This window comes from Blennius ocellaris (assembly GCF_963422515.1).
Source record: "Blennius ocellaris genome assembly, chromosome: 21".
NCBI classification, from domain to species: domain Eukaryota; kingdom Metazoa; phylum Chordata; class Actinopteri; order Blenniiformes; family Blenniidae; genus Blennius; species Blennius ocellaris.
Genome location: NC_137670.1, coordinates 15099470 through 15112619, shown reverse-complemented (window position 1 = coordinate 15112619; position 13150 = coordinate 15099470). Strand labels below are relative to the sequence as shown.

General features: G+C 41.6%; 1 protein-coding gene across 3 annotated transcripts; it reads left to right on the top strand.

Annotated features, from left to right (window-relative positions):
* Positions 1 to 2404: 2404 nt before the first annotated feature.
* On the top strand, positions 2405 to 8437 carry LOC308146113 (carbohydrate sulfotransferase 3-like). Of its 3 annotated transcripts, none has more exons than XM_080517768.1 (3): positions 2405 to 2580; positions 5916 to 6136; positions 6237 to 8437. In XM_080517768.1, exons 2-3 carry the CDS (start codon positions 6057 to 6059, stop codon positions 7441 to 7443), a joined length of 1287 nt encoding a protein of 428 aa, XP_080373894.1. In that variant the 5' UTR covers positions 2405 to 2580; positions 5916 to 6056; the 3' UTR covers positions 7444 to 8437. The 3 variants fall into 3 exon arrangements, with proteins under 3 accessions (XP_080373894.1, XP_080373893.1, XP_080373895.1); XM_080517767.1 differs by having other exon boundaries at positions 2405 to 2584; XM_080517769.1 differs by having other exon boundaries at positions 2405 to 2589.
* Positions 8438 to 13150: the final 4713 nt, after the last annotated feature.

Sequence of the window (13150 nt, the reverse complement as noted above, 5' to 3'; positions counted from 1 at the left end):
CCAGAAACTAGTCCACCTGCTCTATAGTATGAAGGAAGTAGTCTTGAAGGATAACAAGCTAAGTTCTTCATCTAAGGAGTCACATTTTCATCCAAGGCCGACCAACTTCTTGGATTAAAAACCAATTTGTTCAGACACTGCAGTTCGTCCTACATGGTGAGCGAATATATTGTTCTTTACCATTAAGAATGAAATATCCTGGCATCAGATGTTTGTTACAATACTTGAAATGTTTTCAGTCTCAAGAGCTACCACCTTTTGATAAAAAAGACACTCCATTGAATCGAAAAAGTTCTTCACTCAGAAAGTATTAGAAGTATAGTCGATACTAAATTGCATTTATTTGCACTGTCAACAGCAGATATCCAGTCCAAGTGACCTACATTTAAAGGACATTCCAGAGAAATAACAAAGCAAATAACATTACAATATGAAGCTTGAATGTACTTCAGAATACATTTCCTCGATTCAAACAGAAGTTATTGGCCACAAATTTGCAGATGACAATATTTCACATGAATTCAAATTGTGGGCATGCTCAGTCGAGATTTAAAAATTAATAATTGGAAAAGAGATTACGTAAATTGTACTTCCATATGAGTAAATTAAATAGCTACCCAGAAATCCTTTATTTCTGGAAATAATTTTGAGATGGTAGCTGGTTTTGTCTTTAATTTGGGCTGGCTGGGCAGGTTCCTACTGGAATGTACGGAATGATGATGATGATGATGATGATGGTTTTAATTATTTCTATTGTACTTTCTACTTATGTCACAGAACTGCTGCATGTTGTTGGCTTAAACCAGCTCAGCAGTACATGAACATTTGCACTCAAAAGTGGCAAAAAAAATGTTTATATGTTATGGTCATTGCACGTGTGTCTGGCAAAATGGCTCCATAGCACTCCCTACAATTTTTGGACATTTCAAAATTCTTCAAACTGTTGTAGGCACAAGCAGCACATCGGGCCACATGGAAATGTTATTGACACCCACAATCTGTTCTCAACAGGAAGTCTGCCATTTTGCATTATGCAGGAACATTTTCAAACAAAGTCCAAGAGACCGGGTTGCAGTGCCCAGTGTCTTCTGTTCTGTGAGAAACGGGTCCAAATGGCTCTTTGAGCTCTTTGATTTTCTGCTAAAATTCGAAAATGAGTCCGAGTAATCAATCCAAGCTATCGTTTCAGGTGTTTGAAGAAATTCAAAAAACAAAGAAAGGTTGTTTAACCACTTTATCATGGTAAAGTTTTAATTCTCCAACAACAGTAACACTTTAATGGCAAGTTAAAAGTAGATGCTCCACAGTAACAATCGATTTGCTTACTGCTGTATATATATATATATATATATATATAAATTCCCCTCTCGCCCTCCGCGGGCGGTCACCTGTTTTTCATATTCCAAGCTCGGGTCCTCTACCAGAGGCCTGGGAGCTTGAGGGTCCTGGGCAGTATCTTTGCTGTTCCAAGTACTGCACTTTTCTGGACTGAGATGTCCGAGGTTGTTCCAGGGATCTGCTGTAGCCACTCCTCCAGTTTGGGGGTTACTGCCCCGAGTGCTCCGATTACCACGGGCACTACTGTCACCTTCACCTTCCAAGCCCTCTCCAGCTCCTCTCTGAGCCCTTGGTATTTCTCAAGTTTCTCATGTTCCTTCTTTCTGATGTTCCCATCACTTGGTATTGCTACATCCACCACCACGGCTTTCCTCTGCCCTTTATCAACCACCACGATGTCTGGTTGGTTCGCCATTACCATCCTGTCTGTCTGTATCTGGAAGTCCCACAGGATCTATATATATATAAAATGTATTTAATATTTTTTTCCCAATCAGTTGGGGGTGACCCCACAAGTTTTTATGATTTTTTCAGGTGGGCACTGAAATTATTTAATCTGGTAATGGCTCGCCTATTATTTATATAAAACATCAAAATTTACTTCCAAGTAAAACATTTCCTCAGCAGAATATAACAGTGTAACAAATCAACATTTATAATATCATAGATATGATATGATATGATATGATATGATATGATATGATATGATATAATAGCTTGTCAAAGTTGAGACGCACGTTACCGTTTTGTCCACTAGGTGGAGTCCTTGCTCTTCTTTACAAGTGCATCAACAACTTCATAAAACATAAAGTTCGTCTCAAAATAGCCACGTGCAATAACACTTGTAGGTTCCCACTTTAAAATAGTTGAGGAGGTCATGTTTGATGTGATGTTAGTGTTGGTTCATGTCCACAGCAGCAGCAGCAGCAGCAGGTCAGCCTGACTTTGCACCTCCTGCCTGAAGCTCCGCTCCGCAGAGCAAAGTTTCCTGAGTGAGTCAGTGAGTCACAGCTCCTGGTCTGACTGATCATTCAGCTCACTGCACCCTGAGCTGCTGTCTCCTCAAACATGACTCCATCTGACTTTCAGCCTTTTCGCATTGAAACTTGTCCGGCTGCTCTTATTGGATTGGATTACTTGTTGCTACACAACTGAAGTAGTCCCCTCAGAGGTAATGGGATTACTCTTTCACCGGAGTGACTTATCAACTTTGCGGATCAAAACCAGCAGCTCATCCTAATGGTTGGTAGGGTGAGCAGACACACGTTTCTTCACTTTTCTTTTCTTTTTTTCTTTTTTTTTAATGGGGCTTTCAGAAAATGAAGTCATCCCTGGGAATGATTGTTGATCTTAAATTTGGCTCATTTTGAGAACACAAATGTAAGTCAGTCACTGCTTAATTCTTGAGAGGTTTTTAATCAGTGAGGCATGATTTCAGTTTCACTGCAGCTCACGATCCTCACAAACCAAACCGCTGGTAGTTTATTAGCAGTCTGACTTTTGCCCCCCTTACTGTTTCTTAAAAAAATAAAATAAAATTAACAACAGCTTTGCCCGCAAGTCACTTTTTCTGGCAGTAAAGCCAAGCACGTGTTTGACATGACTTCTATATCAACTTCCAACCTGAATATACAGTAAATGAACACGTTGAATGCCTGATGGGGTTCTTTCATCTGCTCTCTCTGCAGGTGACCTTTGCCCAACAACTTTTAATGGTGAACTACACACTGAACAGTGTTTTACTATAATAAAATAGGCTTCTCGTTACCTGGGATCCCCCATGCCCCTTCCCATTCTCCTCCACTCCTCCACCCACTCCAAACATCTGGAGATTTATTGAAAAGGACCCTGGTTTTATTTGAAAACACACAAATACCCATCCAGCCATTAATGTTCATCTTCATCAGTGTATTCCTTCTGGTAGTCTATGAATACAGAAGCAATGTGCTTGATGTGAATTGTGAAAATATAACGAGATCTGCATTAAAAGCATCACTTTGTTGCATCAGTTACAGTTTTAATTAAGTAGTGTTTACTGCTGCCACTACCTATACTGTAGTACATAATGCCTGAAGGTAACTGGACATTCATAGAAAGACCCAGACCGTGGATTACCAGGATCTGTGTTTATATAAGTCCATAAATACATACTGAGACAAATCCCATAATCATCTCAGATAGACACTGTATATGAGGGTTTGCTTTTCAAACAAACACTTTAGGTCAGTGAACTCTGGGGTTTTCGGTGTACTCGTGTATTTACAATAGCAGCCACTTGCAGTGAAAGCAAGGAGGCTTTGGCTGACTGATGTTTAATTTGTCTTCACGTGAGATTTACATTAAATAAGGGGCGGCTATTAAAAGCATTTGTAACAACATGATAAATGGCGCAGTGGCGGTTTTGTTATGAGCAGATGATCAAACGTGTCATATGCCTCAGTGGTTTGTGAATATTCACGAATGTCAGCTCGTGTGTTTTTCTTTTTTTCTCTCGTTTTTTCCACTGCAGACAGCAGATGCAATAAGCTGGGATAATTGGTGTACATCTAATTTTCCTCATAAATGACAAAACATTAGACCACTTCTTTTCTTGAAGAATTATTGATGCCTATTTTTTTTTGTGTGTGTGTGGGGAGAGGGGGGCGGGTTGTTTGTTTAAAGCCGAAATAATTCAAGCACCCAGTGGTGAATATTCCTAAAGAACTATTCATTTTACTCATTAAGACATATAAGTGCTGGTGTTTGTTATCATTTGTTCAGGTACATTCATTGTGATAAATATACTCCACTGTAGCGACAGGACCCTGGTGTAATGCTCAGACAAACAGATTGTATTTGCAGCATGTAAAACAATCAGTGTCTGCAAAGACTTGTCATTTCCTCAAACTATCGGACCAGTTTTACATGACTTGCAACATTCAGGGGCTTAGTCACTGACCCTGTGACGTATGAATAACCCCAGAGTTGATGTTCTGCAATCTCAAACCAAAATGGGGGGGGGGGGGGGGGGGGGGGGGGGGTTCACAGTCACTCTGGTGTAAAGAGTCCTTTGTGGCTGTGGCATGCGGCAGGGTGGTGCAAGGCAGAGCTGACTTTTCCCTCCCAGTGAAAACGTGTCTCAGTACACAGGCTGTTCACCTTTTCATTACATGCCGTTCCACGTCAACACTGCTCTGCCGGAGCCGTACACTTCCCGTTCCCACTCGGAGAATTTCGCACGCTCCGTCCAACCATTCTTAGTGTTTAGACTGAAGTCATTTGGACTGACTTCTGTGCTCCACACTGGCCCGGGACAGAGGTCGCAACAGGATGTGAGAAAAGGTGGTGGTGGTGGTGGTGGTGGTGGGGGGGGTACTCCAGATGTGTTACACAGAAACTCTGAACACATTCGGCCTCACTACTTTCAGCGCCGCTTGTTTTCATATCCAGCGCGCCGTAATGCGGTGACATTTACAGGTGGATCTGTTGCTTTGTGTCTCTGCTGATTAACAGGAGCAGGTTGATGATGCTTTGCAAATTTCCCCAGCGTGGAGCCCGTCTCATTTGTGCCTGCTGTGTTATTGACCCACTCCCCGGCAGACAAAGTAGACGGGATTATGCTAAAATCTAAAGATTAGTCAGGGATCTGAGTCGAGCCGCTATTATCTTAGAAGTGAACTAACATTAATCTTTCAGGAATGTCGAAGACACTCTAAAAAAAAAACACAATTAAATCTCCCCTTATCTTCATTTGACTACCACTGCTTGCCCTCCACAGACTTATAAATGTACTAAAATGGCCTCCAGGCTTTTGTGCTGTTTAATTTATGGCTCTGTGACAACCGAGCTTTCCCCTTCAATTCCAATAACCGTATAGCACCTGGACGTGTGTCAGTCTTAGTTTTTTTTAAAGCACAAAAGCTCCCAGTTGCCCGTGTCACCAGTGGCTTCTTTTCCTGAAATCCTCCCCGTGTTGAAGGTGAAGACAAGCCTGAAGTTAAAACATCAGGCTGCTCTATTGCCCACATCTGAGGGAGGTAAAGGATATCAGTCCTTGCCAAACGACTCTAAGCTTTTCTGGCATTTTCTTGGCAGGTTGTTTGGCAATTATGGAATTACGCTTTAATAAGGGAAGATTGTCTTTGATTGCAGCCCGCTGTTTATATTCCATCGCACGCCTGCAATTGTTTTCATGCTCATTTTCTTTTTTTAAGTAAATTTTCCCCCAGACAAACACATAAATACAGTTTTACTGTGCGAACCAGCCCTCAGTCTTTCATGGTGGGTGGGCATGTTCCTGAGATGCTCTGGTGCACTTACAGATAACAAGGACTTCCTCGTGGTAAGAACTGGTTTAGATTGCACTGTAACGCACTCTGCTATTTTCTGTTCTTATCTTCTCAAAGCAGGATATTTTTGTCTCTGAGTAAATGCCCCCCACCTCATTCCTTTATTTACATACTTCCCCATTTTCATCATGCGTTAAAATAATAATCAAAAACACAAAGATGTAGGAACAGTAAGAATTGAGTTGCTCACAGCTGTCCTACTCAGTGCAAACTGTGTAACTGACAGGTTGATGTTTATTTCATTTACAGGATGAAACATTGCCCACAACAGGGAATAAAAATAACTGGAAGGCTCTTTAAGAAGGCGACTGGAAGCAGCCCTGCAAGATTGGCAGAACCTATTAGGAAGAAGTCTGTAAAAATCATATCCAGGCAAAGCTACATCCAAGAATGAGGTTCAAATACACAATATCCATCGTGTTTTTTGTGACACTTGTTATCATTGAGAAAGAAAACAACATTATATCAAGGTAAGTCCATTCGAGTAATTACTCAGCAATTAAAGTATCTTTTCAAAGAAGTAAGCAATACAATTGAAATACCACATATCTGTGTTTTTCATACTTTCAGGGTGTCGGATAAGCTCGCCTTAAAGCAAACCCCCCAGACCCCTCTACAGTCCAGTGGTCTGTCCCACATACTGCTGAAGCACAATGGATCCTTCCCGTCGCTCAACAAGATGAAGAGGCGCTTGGAAAATTACAGCGAACATCAAGAGGTGACGATAAAGGGCAAAAAACACATTCTCCTTTTAGCCACCACCAGGACAGGCTCCTCGTTTGTGGGCGAGTTTTTCAACCAGCAGGGCGACAATATGTTTTACCTGTTCGAGCCTCTTTGGCACGTGGAAAAGATGCTGACCCTGGAGACCGGCGGCACCAACGCCACGGCGGCGCCCAAGGCGTACCGGGATGTGCTGAGGCAGCTCTTCCTGTGCGACTTCTCCCTGATGGAGACCTTCATCGAGCCCCGCCCCGTGGACCACGTCACCCCGGCCCTCTTCCGGCGGGAGTCCAGCAGCTCTCTGTGCGAGGAATCCGTCTGCAGCCCGGTCGTCAAAGGCGTCTTCGAGCGGTATCACTGCCGGAGCAGACGCTGCGGGCCCCTGAACCTGACCATGGCGTCCGAGTCCTGTCTCCGGAAGGAGCACAGAGCCATCAAGTCAGTGAGGGTGCGCCAGCTGGAGAATCTCCGGCCTCTGGCCGAGGATCCACGCCTTGACATCAAATTCATTCAGCTGGTTCGAGATCCCCGGGCCGTGCTGGCCTCGCGTATGGTGGCCTTTGCGGCCAAGTACCAGAACTGGAAGGAGTGGGCCACGGGCGGGGACGTGCCCATCGACGACGACGAGGTGAGGAAGCTGAAAGGCAACTGTGACAGCATCCGGTTTTCAGCCGAGGTCGGCATCAGACAGCCGCCGTGGCTGCGCCGGCGCTACATGCTGGTGCGCTACGAGGACATCGCCCGCTTCCCGATGAGGAAGGCGGCGGAAATGTACCGCTTCACCGGGATCCCTTTCACGCGTCAGGTGAAAGCCTGGATCCTGAAGAACACTCAGGCGTCGGAAGAGGCCAGCGGCGTTTACTCCACGCGGAAAAACTCCTCCGAACAAGTGGAGAAGTGGCGGTTCAGTCTGCCCTTCAAGATAGCCCAAGTTGTACAGCAAGTATGTGGACCGACGTTGAAGCTGTTCGGCTACAAACTGGTGACCAGTGAAGAGATGCTGACGGACAAGTCTGTTAGTCTTATTGAGGACAACGTTTTCAACTCTGGATAAACTTCGACAAAAATGAACGCCGACTCCTGAAACCAAATCTCTTCAGTGAATTGTATTTATTAGGATTTTATATCCTGATACAGAACTATATATTTTGTGATTGTTTACTATTTAAAGTTGGGGGTTTTTTTGGTTTTTTTTTAACTATTTAAAATAGCTTGATGAAGACATAATTTACATCTAAAGTTTTAAACTTTTGAAGCAAGAATGTTTGGGACAACGATGGAAACTTAAAACCTGGTGAGGGAAACAAGACTGTCATTATTTTTGCACTCCAGAAAGTTTTGTTTGTGTTTTTCCTGTCCAGCACCAACTGTGCTATTGGTTTTCCCTGAATGCCTACTCCATGCTCACTTTTTTTTTTTTTTTTTTTTTGTAAACAAACATACTAAGGTGTCGGGCGAGATGTCAAATAATAAGCTTTTTTCGACACTTCACGGAACCTTGGTTATTTTAAACCTTCTAAGTGAACTGCTTTCATTCCAAAGAAGTATCAGCTAAAAATGAACGCAGGGTTTACATCCATAAGCGGAAACTCCTGCGTCTTTCCAGGTAGTGTCCCTTTGAGAAGTTTTGTCATCTGCTACTTAACGGAATTCTTCCCTTTGCTGAAAAGTCAGTATGACTTCATGTGTGAATGTGCTCCATGGATTCTCCTTCCCTCTGCAAGGGTTACTCTTTTTTTTTCTTCCTTTTTTGCACACCTATACTGTATTTTGTTGAACGTGCACGTTTGTAATTGGCCAAAGGCTGTTTGAAGTTGTCACCAGGACTGTCAGGACTCATCATATAAAACAGATGTTTACACTGCTACTGTACGCTAACATTCCAACTGCAGCTGGTTTGCAGGATTGTACAACGTTTGTCGGCAGGGATCCGTCTGTTGACGCGGGCCTCCTGGCTGCTGATAATAAGAGGCCCCGAAACTCTGACCAACCAGTTTGACGATGTTGAGTTTGTCATTATTTGCTGCAATAAACTGCTTTTACATCCACTGGAAAACACTTAATTCTTTAAGTCACAGATTCACATTGAAGACTCTGGATCCAGTCGTTCTTGAATTGGAACCACGATTTGCAAAGCTCAAAAGTGTATTTTTCATTTGTACTGGAACACAGGCAGCATAACATAAGTTTAGTTATTTTAACGATCCCATTAAACAAATAGCTTGTTTGGCCACTTTTATCATTATGTAGCGCCCCTGTATTCTTAACAAAATTCAGTTAATGTCTCTTCAGTTGGAAGATAATAACCTGTTAATAACCTGCTCTTTTTTATTTAATACTGACTGATACATCCAATTAATTTAAGCGGTTCTAAAACGCTAATGTAGTGTTTTTTGTTTTTTTTTTCAATAAAAACACATACGTATTTTTAGCCTTCCATTGCCCCTGTCCTAACTTTTTGGAAATATGTAGCCGTTAAACTCAAAATGTGCAAATATTTAAAAGTACTTATAATTCTGCTATGTTGTCTGCATGCTGTGGATGAAGTATGGCTTTGTGAGAATTGCAAGCTTTTGCAACATCTCTCTATTTACATGTTTCATGCCATGCCAACCTTTTTGGAGGAGGAAGATTGATTGCGAACACATAACTTTCTCTCTTTCTGATCAAGTTTATATATGACAATTTTAGTTACATAATTTTCTGCACAATGACTTTACTAAAGACAAACAATCATCAGAAGGAGAGTCAACCACTCCTAAAGACTGTTCCCTCTCTCACTGCAGCTAACATTGAGCTTCAGAAATGACCAAAGTATAACCAACACCACTCTGACCCGGTCAGACAGGAGGCCAATGTCTGGACGACTCCTCCACTGCGTCGCAAGGTTATATAAAGCCCTTTATATGTTGTGAGTCATCAAAATTAGTGAGCTCCAGGACACATAACGGCAGCTATCTGCACACATCTGCACCAGGCTTCACAAGAAGTCCCAAAATAGGTGTTGAAATTTGAACTGAAATTTGTATTCTCTCCTCCTGTCGTCTGACCCATTACCTGTAATACATCAGTTTCATCAGTTTATCACTGTCTCATTAACAGAGTAAAGATGTTTCACTGTTTTATTGCTATTTTCACCGTAACAATAATAGCAGTTTAAAGAGTGTTTTCCTGTCTACTTTTTGCAGGGGTGATAAATTAAGGAGACCCTTGTTTTGTTGCCTTATCACACCAAAATGTTTTAATCCCTCATCGCAGTGACTGGATGTTCCCTTGCAAGGCACGAAGGAAGAATCCTGCAGAGGCAGCTGCCTTCACTTCCAGTGTGTTTACCACAGTGGGCCCAGCTATTTAAGTCTCCCAAACTAGTAATTACCCAACTTTACATATAATGTGGTTGAAGTCATTTTCATCCACCTGACCCCACCCGCTGACTGCAATGCTGCGAGGCATTCATTCACACACTGTCTTTTTCGACGTTTACTCTTTTTTTCGTTCTTTTTTTTTTTTTACACATAATAGCAATGTTTATGTGTAAGCATTTATTCAGTCATTCATCAACACTATCACACGTTGCCACGCTGCGCCACATCAGACATGCTGCGAGCGTGTTCACTCGAATCAACAGTTTATTATCTGCTTAAGTTAGTTGGTCTATTTTGGTGGCGGGTCCGCTGCATCTGAGGTCAGATCTAATGAGAAGAGGCTCAGCATTCATAAACTCTTCTCGTGGAGTGACTTTATGTGGGACGTGCGGAGGGTGGAGTCTCAGCATGGCCGGGGCAAATATAGAATAACCACTTTCCACTGAATTAAAGCCTTCTCAGCCCCCTTCACTCCCCTCTCCATGCCAGTAAAATGAGGGCATTTAGGTGGCCACACCCTCCTACTCTGTTATATGGTGCTCCGCCACATCCACCATGAGGCGTTTGAAATATGCAAAGCAGCGCGAGCCAAGAAGTGGAATGATAGCGTGCGTTAAGCTTTGATAAACTGCCTCGAAATTGAGGTAATTCAGACGCGTCCGAGATTGGCGTATAAAACGTAGGCGGTGGGTGATAATGACGGTTGAGGAGGAGACATAAATCTAAATACACAGCAGATTATCTCTCACGGAGGAATGCAATTCATAAAACTCAGGTTGTTGCATGCGATAATGAGTGAGAGTACAGGGAGTGTGAATAAAATCTCCATAAGACTCACAGCACAGACTGTTAGAGATGTGGAGCTGAATCAGGCTTTTCTTTCTTCCTTTCATTTTTTTATTTTTTTTTTGGATCCGTCATGTAAATCGAGGATATTGGAAATGTTGATCCTAATATTGAATTTTCTCTCCTCTTGACAATTTTTCAACTGTACATATAATCCATTTGGGCAGTTTCCAAGTGTATCAGCAGATGTTGCATTAGGCTCAGTGGTAAACTTTGCATGAGAAGCAGTTCTTATATCACGCTGCTTCAAATAAAGTTCACCCAGTAAAACTGTTGGCATTTATTGACAGCAGATCAAAAGTATGCAAACTGTCGCTGGAGCCAGCCATTTAAAAAAAAAAACTTTTCTTCTAATTTTGTGCGTCTGCAGGAAATGGCAACCTGTGGATTTACGGCTGCTTTTATGCTGTTTTATGTTTTTTTTCTTCACATTTGCAGACCCCAAAGATCTGATGTGGTTTATGTTCCTGCGCACAGCCGCACTGATTTGTCTGCTGTCGAGGCTTCAAAGAGAACACTGTTGTAAAATTGATACGACAGGACATTTGACCTCATAGCACTGGAGCCAACACCAGCGAAAAGTTGAATATACATTCATATATTTCTTATTTTTGTTTCCAACAAAATGAAACCCTGTACCGTCAGATCACGTGACCAGACTGTTTTTCCTTGGATGATTTGAGAAGAAATCTTGATTAAAGTGAATGACTGTACATCAAACATCATAATATCATTAAAACACCCCATTTTATGATCAAATTAAACATCTACAAAGCGATGGTGCAAAATCACAAGTGGTGCCGTTGCGACAACTGCAGTCCAAACAGCCATTGAGAGCAACATCCTTTGATGTGAAAACATCAGTATTCAACCAAAAATCACTACTTGGTGTGGGTGTGTGCAGACAGTGTGACATTTTCACTGTCAAGCCCGGTTTAATTAGAATTTAACTCTTTAGTGACATATCAAGTGAATATTTTTTTTTTACTTTTAACTGCATTTCTTCCCGTTTATTTTGAACTAATAACAGTAAATCGATGACAATCACATAACAGCAATGCACATCGAAAAGAAATCCACATTTAAAAACTATATTTAATGCTCCATCTCCAATATAGTAAGTTCGAGGTGATCATTACCAAAGTTTCACAAAGGTATTTAAAGATTTACTCAATTTAGAGACTTTCTACACAATGATGTTTGAAGTATGAGTGAGTATGGTCAGTATAAAGTTTTTCAACATATTTTCTGGGTGAGTTCAAGTCCAGGACAAGAATTTCTGTGTCGAGTTTGTATTTTCCATCTATCCACGCACAGGTTTCCTGTGGGTAATATGGATCCTCCCCCATGTTTAAAAACGTGCTTGTGAAGTTATTTAGTGATCCTAAGTTGCCTGCAGGTGTGAATGTGAGCGTTTGACCTGTGATGGACTGTGTATTACACTAGTCTGTCTTCACTCACAATTAACTGGGATCAATGCTATCACTGTGCAACCCGGAATTAACAAACTGGGAGAAAGAGGTATAAAAGATGAATGGATCGATTATGATTTGCACAATATTGAAATATCCTAAATAGCACCCCGTTTGGTGTTTCAAAGTTCTACAGAGGGTAAAACTTGTTTAATAAATGTACATTACACCACTGGAAATCACAACTAGATCTTCACATTAGATCAATATATTAATACTATGATTTAGTTATTTACAATGTGGTACTCAGCCTCTTTTATAGTTACATGACTCATAACGCAACTATTCAACTGGTGTTTTTCCGGAGGACTCCGTTTTGGCAGACCACAATGTAAAAAAGCATTTGGAAGAACGGAAATGGAATCCCATTCTCTCTGGATTTAGACTCTGAGGAATATGTGAAATGTCGCTCCGAGACGTGGGCTGGGAAGCTGTCTGACCATTACAACCACTGAAATGTATAAGGAAATAAAATAACAATAATTGAGAAGAATTATGGTGTCTTAAAAAAAAAAAAAAATCTCTATATATATATATTGAAAGCAATAAAGTTAGTTGTTTTCTAAAAATGTACAGGTGAAAATAATATACAAGTCAGAAAGTAAGCATTGTTTTTTATGGTTTGGTTTTTTTGAAGTATTATAATTGAACCTGGAACTAAACCAGCTATAAAGTGTGCGAAACGCTAGTACTCCCTCAACTCTTCCTGGTAAAATCTTCCTGGTTCCTCGTCTTTTCGTTCCATTTGTTTTCACTGGAACAGCCAGTTCCAGCCTTTATCGTTTTGATAATGACCTCAGTATTTATGCAGCAGGCCCATCTACCCCGTCCACAAGAAAACATACAGCATTACACCCGCTCTAAATTTAGACATCGATTACGATTTAAAATGACTTCAGCGTTTCATGGTTTTGTCAAACTGGCGTGGCCTTTTAGCTCCAGCCAGCCCCTGCAATCCAAACAATGGCTTTGTGTTGGGGGAGAGACAAAGTAAACACTTGGAGCTGGGTCAGCAGGTGGCACAAAGAAAACAAGGTGACAAAGTGCGGCTGTGACTCTTCAGTGAATAGGTGTCAGT